The following is a 19,055-nucleotide window of genomic DNA, read 5'->3' as shown; positions in this document are numbered from 1 at the left end:
TTTTTTAAAACAATACTTACTGCTTTATCTGTCTCCCTCATACTTATAATATCCTGGTAGGCAAACAACATTTCTTGGTGACCAAATATTTATTATTATTTTTTAAAGATTTTATTTTTCCTTTTTCTCCCCAAAGCCCCCTGGTACATAGTTGTATATTTTTAGTTGTGGGTGCTTCTAGTTGTGGCATGTGGGACACCACCTCAGCATGGCTTGATGAGCAGTGCCATGTCCATGACCAGGATCCAAACCGGCGAAACCCTGGGCTGCCAAAGCGGAGCGCACACGCCCAACCACTCGGCAACAGGGCCAGCCCTACCAAATATTTATTAAACAGAATAAAGACACATACATATCTTTTATTACTTACCTAAATCTATATGTACAAGCTCTGCTGACTGCTCGTTTATCAAGATATTCTGTACATGTCTATCACCAAGTCCAAGTATGTAACCAACTGAGGAAAAAACGACCTGAAATCACTGATATCGTCTATTTCTATAACACATTTAGCCACAATTTCAACTAATACCACTTATTCTACATAATTTTTAAGTAGCTTAGGCTTTTTAGCCTACTTAAAGGAAATTATGTACATAACTGGCCATTTTGAGTTTCAGTCAAATCTTGCCAGCTATTTTCATTTATATTGCATTTTACAAATCCTAGACGATTTGCTAAAAATGCTTCCCCTTTACTAATAAGCATACATTTAAAAATATTAGTACTTCAAAAATTAGTGTGGTTAAAGTTGAGACTCATTATTTACCAGGGCCAAGGCAGAGCATTATATGCACTCAAATATTTATTAAATATACTTTTAAATCAAGAAGACTTTGGGAAAATTCTTCATTCTTCAATGAAACTTTCTTTTGCTTGATGAATTATATTTAACAGAAATTAATCATTAATTCATTTCATCAGGTATATATCCAGGAAAAACTACATTTCTATTTTTAAGACAGATGATTACATGTCTTAAAATGCTTTTAGCCTAATGAAAGGCACTATGTCGTGTTATAGAAAAAATACTGAATAGGAAGTCAGGATGCCTGGGTGCCTGGCTAGCTCTGTCATTAATTGGGCCTATTTTCTTGTTTTTAACTAAATCAGATTGAGATTGAATCTAGATTACTGAATCAGACAGAGTCAGATTATTGATTTCAATATGGAGAAGAAAAGGGCTTCATAATTACCTACAATTTTTTCAAAACATACATACCCTGCCTTCCTAGGGTATGGTACCTAAGTGATGGAGGGAATGGTCCTTAGTTAAAAACCAATACATTAAAAGATCTCTGATATTCCTGTTAGTTCTCATACTCTAGGATTTTGTTAATTGCCCTATCTAGCTTTTCTAATCTCTTAGAAATTAAAAAAACAAAGTCAAAATATATGTTGTACGCTGAATATTTAAATACATACCATGATTTCTATTCCAAAAACAAAATATTAAACAGAATCAATTATTGGGTGATAATATTATGGTATAGAGGTTCTGTGTAAAATAACAACAATAATTAAAGGAAATAACTTAAATGGAGTTATCACAGGTTTTATTACTTTCCAAAGAAACCTCAGAAAATAATAAATTGAAGGGAGAGAAAATAAGCCAGATTCACCAATAAACAAAGAATAACCAGGCTGTCCTTGGGACAGGAGAATTCTCTCCTGCAAGAGGTAAGAAGAGCTACAATTAGAAGCTAAGAAACAGGATAAACAAGAAACACAATGATCTAATGATGAAGATGGTCTGGTTGACAAGCACCATCACCAGCATCATCCCCCGTAACTCAGAATGTAGGAGGTGCTGAATCTACTAAAATGTATACGGAAATTACCAATAGAAGAAGTAGCCACACTGCGAGTATAAGCCAATCGTTTCTCAAACCAAACAGCTGGGTCCAAGAATTTTTCCATGCAGAAGTAACGGAAAACTGGTTGAAAATTTTGGCAAATATCCATGAAGGTTGCATACTTCTCTTCAAAAGACTTCTTTTGCACATCCTTTAACAGATCAAATATAAAATTATTTTAATATCGTGTTCAACTTATTTACATAACATCTACTAAGAGCTTCTATATGGAAAATAGTATGATAGATATAGAGACAATAAAAAGATAAACAAGATATTATCTCTGCCCACAAGAACCTAACAGTCCGGTCAAGGAAGCAATTAATAAGTTATAATTTCTTTAGGGTTTTCATTTTAATCTGAGGGGAAGGAGGCACACCAACAGTGACTGTTCATTTGTTTTAATTCATCTAATTTGAATGATTCTGTAATCTATGTGGAAGTAAATGCAAAAATGACAAAGGTGGCTCCAGATAGTCTTAAGTGGTATCACAACGTGATATGAAACAGAGAGAAGGAGAAAAAATGGAAGAAACACTGATCGATGACAAAGCAGCTGACACATCTCTGCTCTGTCCTCTAACATCTTCTCACTATATAATACTTTCCTGAAGCAAAGCTTATCTACTTCAATGGGCTCAACTCTCATGTGTGTGTTAATGACTCCTAAATCTGTGTCTTTGGCCCAGGTATCTTTATCAAGTTCCAGCTTGATGTGCTTCTCCAACTGCCCGCTCAACATCTTCACCTGAATTACTTCCAAATCTGAACTGATCCACCTTCTCGTCTTTGGCAAACCTCACCACTTCCTCTGTTTTTTGACAAAGTAAATAGCCTCACCATCCACCCTATCATCCCGACCAGAAAACTGGGCACCACTGATTACTCTTTCTCCCCAACTCCACTGCTAATCAGCAACCAAATCCTATCACTTCTGCCTCCTTAATATGTCTCAAATGTACCCACTATGCTCCATTCCTACTGTTATTAGTCTTGATTCAGACCTGTCTCATGCCTCTAGTCGGCTTTCTCAAAAATATAACCCACAGTGCTGTCAGACTTATCTTTCTAAAATGCAAATCTGATAGTACCATCCTCAAGGGCTCCCTCTTGCCAAATTTCTTATTATTTCATAAAGCAACCCTCAATTTTTTACTAATGACTACTGCTCCGATCTCCTCTATCTATTCCCCCTCAAAGACTAAGCCTATGCTTAGTCTTAGTCTTTTTTTAAGATTTTATTTTTTCCTTTTTCCCCCCAAAGCCCCCTGGTATGTAGTTGTATATTTTTAAAGATTTTATTTTTTTCCTTTTTTCTCCCCAAAGCCCCCCAGTACATAGTTGTATATTCTTCATTGTGGGTCCTTCTAGTTGTGGCACGTGGGATGCTGCCTCAGCGTGGTTTGATGAGCAGTGCCATGTCCGCGCCCAGCCTTGGAACCAACGAAACACTGGGCCGCCTGCAGTGGAGCGCACGAACTTAACCACTCGGCCACGGGGCCAGCCCCTAGTTGTCTATTTTTAGTTGTGGGTCCTTCTAGTTGTGGCATGTGGGACGCTGCCTCAGTGTGGCTTGGTGAGTGGTGCCATGTCCGTGCCCAGGATCTGAACCAATGAAACCCTGGGCTGCCGAAGCAGGGCGCATCAACTTAACCACTCGGCCACGGGGGCCGGCCCCTATGCTGTCTTTAACTACCTGTTCATGCCTCCTCTTTTTGCTTGTAGGCTCCCTCTGCTTGGAAAAACTCAGCTCAAACATCATCTCCTCTATGAAGCTTTTCTTGAATCTGATTCTCTCCACTCCTCCCTGTCCCGGGTAGAACTAACCACTTCCTCCTCTGTGCCTACACTGGACCCTCCGTACCCTGAACAGCTTTCCATCACAATGCTTTATAGCACTTTACCACACATTTTAAAAAACATATAATAAGAAAGCACAATAAAAGGACAAATAAATGGATTTTAGAGTTGGACAAAGTTCAAATCCCTGCTCCAGCATTTATTAGCTTATTGACCTTGGGCAAGTTAAATTCTCTGAACTTCTCCTCATCTTAAAATGGGATAAGTACAATGATGACAGTCATAATATTTGTGAAGTCTCAGCATAGTACCTGGTGTGGAGAAGGCATTCAATAAACGCTGCTGACTGGCAGACCAGATGGTCAGTGTGATGTGGCAAGTGTCTTAGAAGGTCTCTATATTAGTTTCATATAAAAAGTATTTCATAATCTGTTTTTTTGTTTTATTTAGTGTTTTGTTTTGTTAAGAATTAGCTTACCCTAAACTGGAAGCACATTAGCATACAATGAATGATGATAAATTTCTCATCGGACAAGGGTTGACACTTTACGTAGTTTAAAAACCTTCCCTTTTCACTCACATATACACTTTCATTCTGATCAGCTTACTTTCTTTTATTTAGTATCATTAACAGTCACCTGATGAAATCAAAACTTTGTGTCTGTAATATCTGATAATGCCAGCTTTAATAAGATATTAAATAATCTTGCAATAACTTATACCTTAAAGGGTCACTCACCATCATTTTCTTTTGGCATTGAGGGGCACTGAAATCCTCTGGCCTGTATCTTTTATGGGCACCATTCTCGTTGTTAACAAGAAATTCACCAATAGGGACTGTTCCTGTGCACCACTCAAGAACACCACTTCGCTGAGAGAGGGGAACCACCTGAAGTTACAGATTAAATACATTTTAACTCTGGAGGGTATTAAAGAGCATGTGATGATCATTCAACTATCAGAGTCAGGGTGAAGCATTTTGTCAAGTTGTATTACTAGTTCTCTGTCCAGGGGAGACAAAGCTCCTTGGAGGAAAGCAACTAAAAATAAACTTAAGCTCAAAGAATATGATTTTCTAGCCTGCTGCTTAAACTTCTGAGAACCTGCCCAACTCTCAATCTCCATGATTCCCTGAGAGATCAGTCCTGTTAATGACACTCTTCAATGTCTGTGACTGGGCCATAGTTAGCTTGGTCCATGCAGCAGAGGCATGAAATGTTTTCCTCATACTTTTACTATCAAACAAATCTGAAATATTTCACCTTGGAAATTATTGAATGTAGTCTCAATTTTAGTATACCTTAATAACTGAAAGTATATGCATTCTTGCTTTATAGTCTTGTTAGCTTCACCAAGAGGAAATGTTTTCCTAAACATAATATGAGCAATTGTACTGGGAAGATAAAAAATTATGACATTATAAACATACATAAAATGTAGAAAATGATATAAACAAACAGCCTTTTACTGAGTAAACAGCTTTAACAAATCTAAGATTTTCTCATATCTGCTGGGAAAGACAAAGCTCCCCTTGTACCCCTCACTGATTCCACGCTCCTCCTTCCATGGAGATGACTGCAAACTTATCATGTTTATGTATTTTTTGGTACAAAAAGAATTTACATATTTTTATTTCAAAGCTATACATACACAAATAGTTGTAAGCTTTAAATTAAGAGTATTATACTATATGTATGCTTCTGCAATTTGCTTCTTTCTCACTCAACACTGTTTTACCTTTAGCTGTGTTAGTACATTTAACTCTAAGTTACTTGTTTTAACAACTTCTTACTGTATAAATATACCACAATTAACCAATCTGCATACTGATTAACATTTACATTGTTTCCAGATTTTCCTGAAACACTGCTGCAATAAACGAGTCAACTGGTGAACATATTTCAGTTTCTCTAGGGTATATACCTAGGAATTGAATAGCTTAGGAGATGTCCATCTTCAATTTAGTTAACCAGATCTTGTCAAATAACTATCCAAAGTGGTTGCACCAATTTATAGACCTAGGGCCATGTTTTACTCCTTTTATATCCCCAGCACTTAGCAGAGTATCTAACACAATGCTAGAAGTGTGAATAAACATTTATTGAACAAATGAATGAATGGATCTCACAGCCCTTCCAACTGATTTCCCTTCCTGCCTAAGTACCTCTAAACGCCTTCCTCCTATAATGTTTGATCACATTAACATTCTTGCCTCCTAGTACATTCCACCTGAGGTCCCTTTTCCACTGATTACATTCTATCAATATCTAGTTATGGGGAAAAAATCAAACTCTTGTCATTTTTTAAGAAACTGATCTAGAAAGAACAGGTTGACTTTTTTTTCTATTTCATTCCAGAGTTTAACTGTGATGTTGGCTAATGGAAAAACAGTTGAATTTAAGTTTCAAAAGGTAAATGGCAGTATTTTCTCTGGTTCTACGATTCTCTGGAATAGCCTATTTCAGCTGGTATCTGGGTATTTTGTGTGGGTATCACAACAATGAGTGATGACTATTTTCTAAATTCTCCCAAGGTACATAGCTACTACCATCCCAGATACAGAGAAATGCAATCAATTCATTATGCAAAGTGAATGCCTTAGGACATCATGGCTTCTCTCCCAGAACCCTGAGGAGGATGCTCTGAAACATAGATCACAAAGAAGAAAAATTATTTATTGGCATAAGGCATGATGAAGAGTTAAGCAGAAAGCTTCTTTCAGCACTTAAATATTGTTTATAAGAGACTTGCATTTTAAAAAATGAGTCCTCTCACATCTAAGACTTTAGGCTTGCTGTTCAATTTACTTTGGAAAGATGTAGTTTTAGTAGAGAAAAATTAGGCCAGGCACACTGATTCTGGTTGTCAGAGTGCTATGTCTGAGTGCCAGCATATACAGTAAGAACTTTGTCTTCCTTCATCTCCCTCTGATTCTGACAAGAGATTTCTGGCATGCCTCAATATGCAGGTCTCTCCTTTTGAGGTTGCATATTGACACTTGAGATTTGGGTACCAAGAGCTAGTTCCAGGTACTCAATGAAACCTCTTGTTGACACAATGATCACAGGAAGCCTGAATGCCAGCATTGGGAATGACTCCACAGAAAACCTGGACTAGGTAGACTGCTTCCCTACATACAGTTAATACCTCTAGGAACCTTAACTAAAGTCAAGAACAACTAGCTCAACATATTGATGACACAACTTTCACATTCTTGGAATAATCTCAAAATAACATAAATCTATTGGCCCAGTATTGTAATTCTAAGCAATAAAGTTAAACCTAAACTCTCATGTTTAGAGGTCATACTTTAATATTTAGATGTATAGCATTAAATAACTCAATTATTTAATTGATAAAATTGTTCTGCACAAAAATTAGAAATTAAAATTCAAGTCCTAAGGTAGAGATGGAAGTTTAGTAATTTCTGCCTTCAAAATATTCTAGATCGAGGATTTCTCTCTTTCATGCTTCATAGCAATGAACTTTGGAGGCTCAACTGTGTATCTGCTACGAAACCTTAGCTGCTTTCTGAGAAAATCAGGAGTTGCTCCTATAGCCCATACTTTTTATAACCCATTATAACTCAATTCTTCAGTCATCAGCTTTGCTATCTAAAAGCCTGGCACTTAGAGCATAAAAATTTCCTTTCATTCACATTATAGAATAGCTGCCCTCTAAGAATTTCTTAACAATTATTAAAGTATTTGCCAGATAGGAGACAGCTAACAGCTTGTCAACTTTGTCCTACAATTGAGCTACATCAATATAGCAAAGTAACTAGACTGGTAGGTCCCAAAGTGTGGTCCCTGAACCACGGAAGCATCAGCATCACTTGGTATCTTGCTAGAAATGTATATTCTCAGGCCCTATCCTAGAATTAGAAATTATGAGAATGGGGCTCAGCAATCTGTGTTTTAACAAACCCTCCAAGTGATTATGATGACTGTGCAGTTTGAGTAGCACTGATCTAAACCATATCAAAGAAGTCCCTCTAAAGAACAGATTTCACAGATCTTTATCTTTTGTCATTGAAGACTGACTAGTTTTTTAAAACTTTTTTTGAGGAAGATTAGCCCTGAGCTAACATCTGCTGCCAATCCTCCTCTTTTTTCTGAGGAAGACTGCTCCTGAGCTCACATCCGTTCCCATCTTCCTCTACTTTATATGTGGGACACCTACCATAGCATGGCTTGCCAAGCGGTGCCATGTCCACACCTGGGATCTGAACCCGTGAACCTTGGGCCGCTGAAGCGGAACGTGTGAACTTAACTGCTGTGCCATTGGGCCGGCCCCTAACTAGGTTTTTTTAAACTGCAACTGGGAAGCATCAATTATATTAGTTAATAGCCTATGAAGTTCCATGTGACAAATTTCTCACACACTTGAAGGCTAAGAAGTGTGCTTTTCTTAATAAATAATATGCTTTCCCGATCCCCATTCTGCCCAACTAATGAGTTTTATATTTCTGTTTCTGAAGGCAGTTAAAAAGCTCAAAATTAATTCTGTTTTCAATTATAATAGCCTGACTCAATCAGAATTTTGGAGGCAGATCTAATTTCTTTTTTCCCATTCCCCTATTTGGGATTTTTAGTTTAACAATTATTTTTATAATAAAAAATGCTCATTGTGAAGAACTTGAGATATATAATAAAGCAGCTATTACCCAGAGATAATAGCATTTTTAGGCTTATTCGGGAATTTTTAAAAAGTCATAGCTATATACTAATTTCTTACAATAAATGTATTCATAAACATCTGTTTTAAGGCTACTTATTCTGTCTCATGAATCTATTCTTATGCCACAAACCACACCATCTTCATTACTAAAGCTTTACCATTTGATTTGGTATGACTAGATAAAGTCCACTCTCATCTATTTCTTTTATTCAAAGACATTTTAGTCATTCTCACCAATATATTTTTCAAGATAAACTTTTAAATCATTTTCCGAGTTACAAAAAATTTGCTTGGAATTTCATTATCTATGCATTAATTTGAAATGAGCTGACATTTTCCATTGTCTTCTTGTTTAAGACATGGTACCTCCATCTTATCCTAGTTTTTCTTTACTCTTTCTTGTTATTATTTTTGTAATTTTTTTCCTGTTTCTTGTTAACATTACTCTTGGGCAGTTTATTCAACTTATATACTTTTTATTTCTGTGAAAAGGACTTTTTTCAATTATATTTTTAAACTAGTTTTAGTTGATAGTTAGGATACTGCTAAGTTAAAGAGAGTTAGCTTGCTAGAGAAAAGAAACACTTGTGGGTAGGTACCATTTTGTGGGTATAAGAAACAGATTTGGACTACCCTAAGAGACTGAAGGATTGCTTCTCTACTACACAATAAATTATCCATACACTTTCTTATTTACATCTTCATAGAAAGAGGAACAATGAATAAACAAATAAGCCTTGTTACAACAGTGATAGAAGAATAAAGGGCAAACGTGAGATACAGGAATGAAACCAAAAAGAACACTCCTACAGGAAGCAGGCCCTTCAAAATGAGGGTTTATTGTTATTTTATTTATTTATTTATTTTTTAAAGATTGGCACCTGGGCTAACAACTGTTGCCAATCTTCCTTTTTTTATTTTTCCTGCTTTATTTCCCAACCCCCCCCACCCCCCCCCACCCGGTACATATCTTAGTTGCAGGTCCTTCTAGTTGTGGGATATGGGATGCCACCTCAACGTGGCCTGACGAGTGGTGCCACGTCCGCGCCCAGGATCTGAACCCTGGGCCGCCGCAGCGGAGCACGCAACCTCGACCACTCGGCCATGGAGCCGGCTCCTATTGTTATTTTTAAAAACGTAAACATGCCAAATGAGCATTCAATTTAACAGCCAAAGATGATTAACTAACAGAATAATGTAACTTCAGAATTGTCTTCTCAGGCAAACTGCTGGAGGAAATGCAAACTGGTACATCCCTCCATTAAGACTAATCTGACAATATCGACCTAATTATAGGTACGTATATCCTCTGACACATCAATCCAACTTCTGGAAATCTAGCCCACAAATTCACCTGCACATGTATGTCCAAGGTCGTCCACTGCAACACATTGTTGGCAATAGCAAAAGACTATAAACCCAAATGCCCATTTTACACAGTAAGAATTTGTATAACTATGTACAAACATACAAAGCCGCTATTAAAAAATGAAAGATCTCTATAAAATATTGTTGAGTTAAAAAAAGATACATATGTTTTCTTTTCTCTAAGAAAGGGGAGAAATAGGAAAATATATTCCATTTGCGTAACACTCGAAACAAATGAAAACGGCACTCATAGGGGTGGGGGGATGAGGCTGAGAGGGACAAGGTGAGAGAAGGCTTCCCTTTTTATACCTTTTCCTATTGTTGGATTTTTGAACCATGCAAATGCATTATGTAGTCAAAAACCAACAAATTAACATTTTTAAAAGCCTATTTTATGTGCTAAATTCTTCACTGAATCAAAACTTCCTTCTTAACACTACTTTTCTTCTTAAAAGTACTTTTATACCAGAAATAGGGCACATGTTCAAAGATAAGGAAAAAATACTTTTTTGATTACAAGAAACACCTAACTGCAGTTAACATTAATGAGCACTTTTCAACTTTTTTTTTTCAAGATTTTATTTTTTTCCTTTTTCTCCCCAAAGCCCCCTAGTACATAGTTGTATATTCTTCGTTGTGTGTCCTTCTAGTTGTGGCATGTGGGACGCTGCCTCAGCGTGGTTTGATGAGCAGTGCCATGTCCGTGCCCAGGATTCGAACCAATGAAACACTGGGCCGCCTGCAGCAGAGCGTGCTAACTTAACCACTCGGCCACGGGGCCAGCCCCTAATGGGTACTTTTAAAAAAAGAAAATAAAAAACAATTTGGCTAAAGGAGAGACTGGCAATCTATGGTGTTTGGACCAAACCCAGCCCCAGTTTATATACAGCCTGTGAGCTAAGAATGGTTTTTCAGTTTAAAGAGCTGTAAAGAAAAAATAAAGAATATGTGACAGAAACCCTATGTGGCCCACAAAGTCTCAGATGTTTACTACCTGGTCCTTGACAGAAAACATTTGCAGACCCCTGGTCTGAAGAACAGCATCTTTTCTATGTTCCTGGTGAAGCAGCAGAAGTAAAAACTAGTCACCTTATATGTGCAGATGGTCAATTTCCTCTTCCTGGTTTCAGTGTTTCTCTGCAGTAATGTATTGCACATCTGGAAAACCTGCTGCATGACAGCATCTTGTCTCAGGTCATCACGGCCCTTCAGAATAATCAAAACACAAATAACTAAGCACAGGTCATTTTCTTTATTATACAATCACACGAAGAGTCATCTGAAAACAGGGAAAGGGCACTCAGAAATCAATCCGAGCATCTGTGCTCCTCCTAACAGTCGCTTAAAGTAATCAAGACCCAATGCTATTCTTTCATTTAGAATAAGCTATAACACCATGTAGGCAGAACAATTTAGAAACAAGAAGTCTCTCCTAGCTGATTTTGTAATTAGGTTAACTGGAACTCCTCTACCTGAGGGCCACTGTAAAATCCCTGGGTGGTGCAGCACTACTCTCTCTCCACCAAACCCAGCAAGGCCCAAAGAGCTTTTGAGCAGACTACAACGGGAATGCTGATCCCTTTCTGGTCCATTTAACAGCACTTAGCAGAGTGCCAAACTCAGGATACTGGAGCAAGGGCCTCCAACTTGAACTATTTGAGAAAATATGCAACAACTAACAAAATAGTTTTTTCTATGACAAGCAAGCTGATTATTAGCCTCATCATGTCTGTACGTTAAAATTATTCTTTTACTTCTTTCAATTTTTGTAATGATGGTTTTTCAAAGATACAGAAAAATGAGGAAAAGCATTCTGCTTCTAGAAAATAATTATTTCTACTCTATAAGTTTTCCTCACTTGTAATTATTCAGAATAAAAACAAAGACCCAAATAAAGCAGGAAGAAAATATCAACTATAGTTTTTCTTTGACTTGCTTTCATTGACCCACTAAGAACCACACCAGAGAAGGGAAGTCTCACCTTGACAAGCTGTCTCCTTTCTTTGCCATCAGAGCCCAAACAATCTATTATTTTTGGTAAATTTAGACCTCCTGCTAAACGAAATTCTGCTTTAAATGATTGTATAGTCACCAGATTTTCATATTCTCCTGTGGGGTCCACCTAAGAAAAAGTATCAATATGATAATAGGTCAGATACACTATTTGCATTTAAATAAAGTGTAAATAACAATTTTAATATTAAACAGAGGAATGAATGACAATGTACTGTTGGTTAAGAAGTGGAGCTATAACTTTACTTTCTGTTTAAACGAAAGAAGATTTGACATTGGGAAGGTTTAAAAAAGTGACATAAACACAATTCACCTTCCTAAATATCTCTTAATTAAAGCAGGGCATGCAAAGTACCAATACCACTGAAATAATACCACTGAAAAACTATTGAAAAACCAGGATTCAGGTCTTACCATGGAATTGTATATGTTAAGTCATCTGAGAAATAAACTCCTCACAAGAACATGATAAGGTAAATTTTAGAAAAGTGTGGAGAGTTTTCTGTTTTGTAACTGCTAAATCTGGCATTTCTAGGAAATAGCTAAAGAACTTTGCTGGTATGGCTGGAAAGATATGAGCTAATCCACATGATGCAACTACATTCCAGATCAAATAACTAGGGATGTAGTTAAAATGATCATTTCTAAACTATAAACTTTATTATTATTACATATATCCTTGCCCAAATGGTACTTCTAGCAATAAAAGATCTTTATGACATAGCTAAAAGTATCATGCTTATATTACAGTCAATTTAATACTGTAAAATCAGTCAATACATTCTAATGCATACAGAATTTTTAAAACTAATATAAAGCAATTAGGAACTTTCCTGCCAAGTTAAAAATTAATCTTGGCATAAGCACATGGGCTCTCTCCTTCTTCTGGCCAATGAAGATAACAGACTATAGACCTTTTTTTTTCAGTTGAAGTATAACTGACATACAATATCCTATTAGTTTCAGGTGTACATCATAGTCATTCGACATTTATATACATTATGAAATGATCACCACAATCAGTCTAGTTACCATCTGTCACCATGTAAAGTTATATTATTATTGTCCATATTCCCTATGCTGTACATTACACCCCCAGGACACTAATTTTATAACTGGAAGTTTGTATCCCTTAATTCCCTTCACTCATTTTCCCTGCTCCCCCACAACCTCTCCCCTCTCTGGTAACCACCAGTCTGTTCTCCAGACTTGCTTCATAAGACAGATGGGGGGTGTAAAACTGAAGGCAAAAGAAAAGAAAACAGGAGAGGGCTTTAAGGATTTTAAGGCTTGGGCAGAGAATCAAAGAAGAAAACTACAGGATGAAACAAATGAAACTGCCAATATTTAACCAAATTTTGACCTATTAAAAAAAGGTTATTTCAAATGGTTTAACCTAATAAAGAGGAATTTAGTTTAATAAAAAATCAAAACAGTTAATGGCAAATTACCTTAATTTCCATAGTAGGGACAACAACATCTTCTAAGTTCTGAAGTTTAGTAATTGGCTGGTCTGCTGGAATATTTATGCCTTCTGTATATAAAATAAAGAGGCTTTAGTGACCACTGCAAACTGGGGAACAACACTCAAGGTAAAGCAGGAGAATTCAGCAGATGCCATAGACTCCAACCTGTGGTGAATCTGTGGTTTAGGCCCTGATTTAGAAATGAAGATCCAAGAGCTTGGGACACAATGTAACTCGGGCTCAGAGCATAGCAATGGATAACATGGCTTACAAACAAATTTGCAGGTTACTTGGCATTGGTAATTAGACCGGATTCCACGTGAGGGGCCAGGCTGAGCATCTTAAGATAACTATGTAACAGTTTGCACAGCACATAGATATTACTATTAAATGTAACTAAAGGACCTCACAATATATTTTTTTTTGCTTAAAGGAACACTAGAAGAAGTCTCATTCTTATTTAAAAGTAACAATTTAAATGTGAAGACAATTCTGATTACTAAAGAATGAGGAGAGAGATACTCGTAAGTGTACGCACATAACCAAGTATTACAGCAGCTTATAATTATTTGAAGAGACATAAGAAGAACGATGGATTACATGCGAGGCATTCTAACACTTACGGAAGAAATGATAAGGCCTTTTCATTTCTAAGTCCTAGGGTACAGTGAATAACTAATATCATTTTAAAAAACGTCAACTTTGAAAATTCTGTTATTCAGTTATTTTAATGAACTTGGCCTCTATGCAATTCTCTGCAACAAATTTGCACCAGATTACTCAGAGCAATCAAATAATTAATTCAGTGCAGTCACCTATTAATCAATTCCGCTAAAAGATATTAAGTGAAAAAAATGACAGGAGTGTGGTAAAGCTATGAGATAAAAATTAAGTTTTGAATCATGTATTAACTGTAACCATCAGGACCTTCATATTTGCAATTACCGTATTTGTGATTTTAAACACATTTACATATTAGGCTCTATAATTAATAGACCCCTACAGAGAAGAACATAGCAAGAAAGCAACACTCATTCTTTCAAACACATACGTCTCCGAGTCCTCCACTGAGTGGCATCTAAGTTTGCTAATATAATATAAGCATCACAAAGCGCCTCAACACTTCTGATCATCTGAGGTCTTCTACTCCTGATAGTATGTATTATTTTGTTTGCAGCCTCAGTTCGATCCTGTTATTAAAAAACAAACAATATCACATAAGGAAATACCCAACAGAAACTTTTCAGTTATAAAAACAAAGGAAAAAGAATTTATACACATATCTAGACAATGGAAGGACTATAATCTCTCAGATACAAACACAACAGTCACCTTATGAATGAAATACATCAAAGGTATAATAATCTCAAGAGAAATGACTCGGGTGCCTTTCAAAATCTATTTTTTCTTTGCTCACTGCTGTGAGGAAAAAAAGTGAAATATTATTGGTATCGCCAATGCTTTAAGAAATTCAGGAATTCTGAGCCAATTTTAGGTGGCACCATAACAAAGGATTTACAAATTTACAAACTTTCTTAGAATCCCTGAGACTTAAGAAAAGAATATTCTGGGAAAAATAAATACCACAATTTAAAAAGGTATGTATGTTTAATCCAAATACCTCATCAAGCTGAGAGCTTTGTTTAGGTGCACTTTTAGTTATTCTACTCCTTCTTGCTGCCTCTGGTTTGGTCAAAAATTCATCTTTGTTTGCATTTGCTAATGCAAGTATAATAAACAAAGTATGATGGGGGTGATCCATTGAAATTCTAGAGATGAGCTGTCAGAAAATGAAGACCTATTAGTTTTATGCAAACAAACAAAACATAGAAAATCCACAATCTTTTTCATTTTGCTTAACATTAAGATATGCGTTACCGTACTAGATACTGCAGTGGGTAGAGTGTGTGGATGTGTGTGAGAGACAGAGGGACATGGAGAATGAGAGAGTGAGAGGAGACCAAAGGAAATCTTTATTCCTGCCTTTATATGGCCCAATAAATATAACTAAAATCTTTTTGTATTTCCATTTTTGGAGTGGAACAGTAGTTTATACTTTATGTAGTACATAATATAAACAAAAAGCAGTAGCAGTGTTTGTTTTTCAGGTTTACTTACGTTATTGAGGACTTCATGAAATCCTAGGCCTCCCATCATCTTGGTCCCCATTCTAGCAGCCAATTGGTACATAAGAGGCAAAAATTTATACGATGGAATCTTTATTCCATCTCTCTATTATTAAAAAGAAACAAAATTAAGAAACAATGCATTTCAAATAGTCTCATATCTAAGCAAATAAATTATTCTAAGATAATGTTCTTCTACTAGCACAACCATCTACTGGTTGTTAAAACTTCATTAACTACATTTTTTTCCTTATAATCTATCTTACCTGAAAGTCTTTCTGATGAGTATTCTAGATTGCTTCATCAGTAAGTCATACTATTTGATTCTAAATTAAATTGTATTCAGAACTGGAATACTTGGAACACCTGCTTATATTCCAGTGAACCCAAGGACGACAAACATGGATCTGAGGACTATCGTGATCTTGACTCCTGAGAAGTCAGTGTGTAATAAAATGGAATAACTATTTTTCCCTATATGCTAAAAGTAACAGGATTTAATGTGCACTAGTAGCAGAGACTGGTTATATCTATTATGAGCCTTATAATCCTTTTCATTCAGAAGAACCATTTTACTTTTAAGCTTCAAACTGACAGCTAATACATATCTTGTAAACATAACATTAAGATTAGGAGTCATCAGTAAAATCTAAGATTTTTAAATTAAAACTTATGAAATACAGTAGTCCCCCCTTATGTCCGTTGCATTTTCTGTGGTTTCATTTACCTGCAGTCAAACGAGATCTGAAAATACTAAATGGAAAATTCCAGAAATAAACAAGTCCTAAGTTTTAAATTGCATGCTGTTCTGAGCAGAGTGATGAAAGCTTGCACCATCACACTCCACCCTGCCCGGGACGTGAATCATTTCTTTGTCCAGGGTATCCACGCTGTACACACTACCTGCCCCTTAGTCACTCTGTAGCCATCTTGGTTATCAGATTCACTATTGTGGTGGTATCTCTGTGCTTGTGTTCAAATAACCCTTATTTTACTTAATAATGGCCCCAAAGTGCAAGAGTAGTGATGCTGGCAATTTGGATATGCCAAAGGGAAGTTATTGTTGTTAATCTCTTACTATGCCTAATTTACAAATTAAACTTTATTATAGGTATGTATGTATAGGAAAAAACATAGTATCTATAGGGTTCGGCACTATTGTGGTTTCAGGCATCCAATGGGGGGCTTGGAACGTATTCACTGTGGATAAGGGGGAGTATTGTCTTGCTGCCATATGTTTTCTTAAAATTTTTTTTTCCATTTACAAAAGCAATTCACTATAAAAATCCCAGAAAAGCATAAAGCAGGGGGGAAAAACTCACCTGTGATCACATTTCTTTAATTGCTTTCCAAATCCCCCAATCTAGCATTCTGAGTACTTTCCCGTGATAACTGCACGGATATAGGAAAAGACTGATCTAAATTCTCTCACCTCTACATAAACCTGCATCATTAGAGCTAATCAGGTACCTATGTGTAACTGAACCAAGCGCTAGGGACACAAAGAAGTATACAACATCCACGACACTGAGGGGCTCGTGTCTAAGCTTTTAAAGCACAGGCTAGAATAGTGGGTTGAAAAAGAAGACTTGCCTTCATCATGCCATTGACTTCAGATACTCCAGAATTTTCAAGCCAGAGGGAACAAAGACGGAATATCCACATATCATGCCCTTCTCCACTTAATAAGCAACTGATGTAATTTTCAACTGCTTTACATAAGAAACGTTTACGATCCTCCTTCAGTGCACGGAGAGCACATTCATCCAGCTCCAGCTCTCGCTGAACCTTTATTGTGTATCTTGCATGGGATAATTAAAGTAAAACACAAAAATCATCAAATTTTATAGAATTGCAAAATCATACATGATATACAACGTCAATGAAAAATCAGGTATCTATCCCAGGAGAAAAAGCAAAATTCCAAGGATTATAAAGGGAAAAAACTTGGAATAAAGGGTTTAATTACATCAAATAGGTAACTATTCTGTATTTAATATTAATACCTCTCTCTTTTCAACTATGATACCAACAAATAAACAAAAAAAACAAAACAAAAAGCTAACATTCACATACTCTACAATGAGTTCACGCTCTGGTTTTGTATATACAGATACACAGTGACTGTGTATATCTTGCCACTTGTCACTTGTAGACACCTAGTTACCTGTTGGTCTGAATTTTATGTTCCCTAAGAAGGCCCACTTCCTCTTTGGCCCTTTTCAGGAGAGCTTGCTTGTTTTCAAATTCTGATGATTTCATGTAGTTTTCAATTCTTTGGTACTGAGTATCTGAGAACCGTGCTAAAGAGAGAAAGGCCTTCATTTTTCCATTTCTGAGCTCATCATTGCTTTCTCCATCACAATTTCCAGCAACTTCTACTGCCTTCAAAAAAACACAGTCCATTTATATTGTATTTACAGATACTAAATGCATCTAAATAATCACTCAGATCAAAGAAACACCCACAGTAAAGTTCAACTTTATACACATGTGTAAGCTAAATTATATGCAGTATTTTCTTGACTTTTCAAAACAACTTTGACAGTACAGAAATAACCCAAAGAGCTAATATTTGTAAAGAACTGTGCAAAAACAAAGGACTCTACAAAATTTAAAGGCAATCATATTATGCTTTTCTTGTCACACTTATTTAGTGAGGTAACTATTTCCAAAATTAGTTAAACTTCAGGAATAAGAGGGAGAAACAGGAAGGTGAAAAGGGGCTGAAGACTGAATCTTAGCCCTACTTAGATAGGGTGGTTGGGCTACAAATGAATTGCAAAGGCTGACTTGCACTTCCTTAATCAGCTATTTTTGTAGATAAATAAATGGAGAAACGACTTGTTGACAGAGGAGCTGGCGGTGAGGTGTAGAAAAGAGACATATTTGGGCTGTCTTTCAAAACATGCTCCTTCTTTTCTAACATTCTGTTTCATTCTGTGCTAAAGACTACACAGAGCTTCAACAGTAGCATATACGGAAAATTGAAATCATACTTTTATTTCCTTTTGAAATATATTTGTCCTTGATAAAAAGATCAAATGTATTCACGCTAAACAACTCTCTCAAGGGTTGCTAGAAAATCTTACCTTTTCCAGATAGGTCTGCATGATGACTGCAGGATTTTCTAAGCAAGTTTCTGCTAACCAGTTGCCACAAATCCTCAGACATTCTGTGTACATAAGTTTTAGGTTGGGATCATTCTGTATACAAAAAGCAAAACCTTAAAATGTAATTTATTACCATGACCGCACAAAAATATCTTCCATATGGGGGACAAAAGTAGGTTAAAAATGTTTTCCCTCATCTGCTTTCACCATACAACTATTTTAATAATTCCAAGTATGTAAGTTTATGAAACAATTATCCTCTACTGTTTATTATTATTACTATTATTGGAGCCAACTCCCAATTATTGAGTACTTGTATATGCCAGGCACTTTCTAATGGCTTTATGTATATGAACTCATTTAATCCTCACAAGAACTCTATGAAATGAGTACCATTATTATCCTTAATTTGCAAAGTAGAAAATTAAAACTGAGATACAAAGAAGATATGTAACTCTGGCCAGCCCTACTCCAAGGCCCATATGGTTAAGCAATATTTAAACATCACAGCATACCAACTTCCGGTGCTCTGGTATAACGATGAAATCTCTAACAATGGAGGATGTCATACAAGTGCCCAATCCCAAAATGACAGTAAGGTGATATTCACTAAGCAGGTGTATGTGAGAAGGA

At 36.2% G+C, this 19,055-nt stretch overlaps 1 protein-coding gene across 3 annotated transcripts in view; it reads right to left on the bottom strand.

Annotated features, from left to right (window-relative positions):
* Nucleotides 1-19,055, bottom strand: part of ATM (ATM serine/threonine kinase) — a 116,023-nt gene that overhangs the window by 12,013 nt on the left and 84,955 nt on the right. For 2 of the 3 annotated variants that reach the window (XM_046686304.1, XM_046686305.1), the window contains exons 49-60: nt 18,402-18,515; nt 17,477-17,694; nt 16,903-17,110; nt 15,302-15,415; nt 14,805-14,963; nt 14,235-14,373; nt 13,169-13,251; nt 11,686-11,826; nt 10,794-10,910; nt 4,396-4,545; nt 1,842-2,007; nt 371-457 (exon numbers count right to left, since the gene is read on the bottom strand). In XM_046686304.1, coding sequence (XP_046542260.1) covers nt 371-457; nt 1,842-2,007; nt 4,396-4,545; nt 10,794-10,910; nt 11,686-11,826; nt 13,169-13,251; nt 14,235-14,373; nt 14,805-14,963; nt 15,302-15,415; nt 16,903-17,110; nt 17,477-17,694; nt 18,402-18,515 — 1,696 coding nt within the window. Of the gene's footprint in view, nt 1-370; nt 458-1,841; nt 2,008-4,395; nt 4,546-9,407; nt 9,466-10,793; nt 10,911-11,685; nt 11,827-13,168; nt 13,252-14,234; nt 14,374-14,804; nt 14,964-15,301; nt 15,416-16,902; nt 17,111-17,476; nt 17,695-18,401; nt 18,516-19,055 lie in introns of those variants that run through there. The other variant, XM_046686306.1, reaches the window with a different exon arrangement.

This window comes from Equus quagga, chromosome 14, assembly GCF_021613505.1.
Source record: "Equus quagga isolate Etosha38 chromosome 14, UCLA_HA_Equagga_1.0, whole genome shotgun sequence".
In the NCBI taxonomy this organism is placed as follows: Eukaryota; Metazoa; Chordata; class Mammalia; order Perissodactyla; family Equidae; genus Equus; species Equus quagga.
This window is presented reverse-complemented; position numbering and strand designations above follow the sequence as displayed.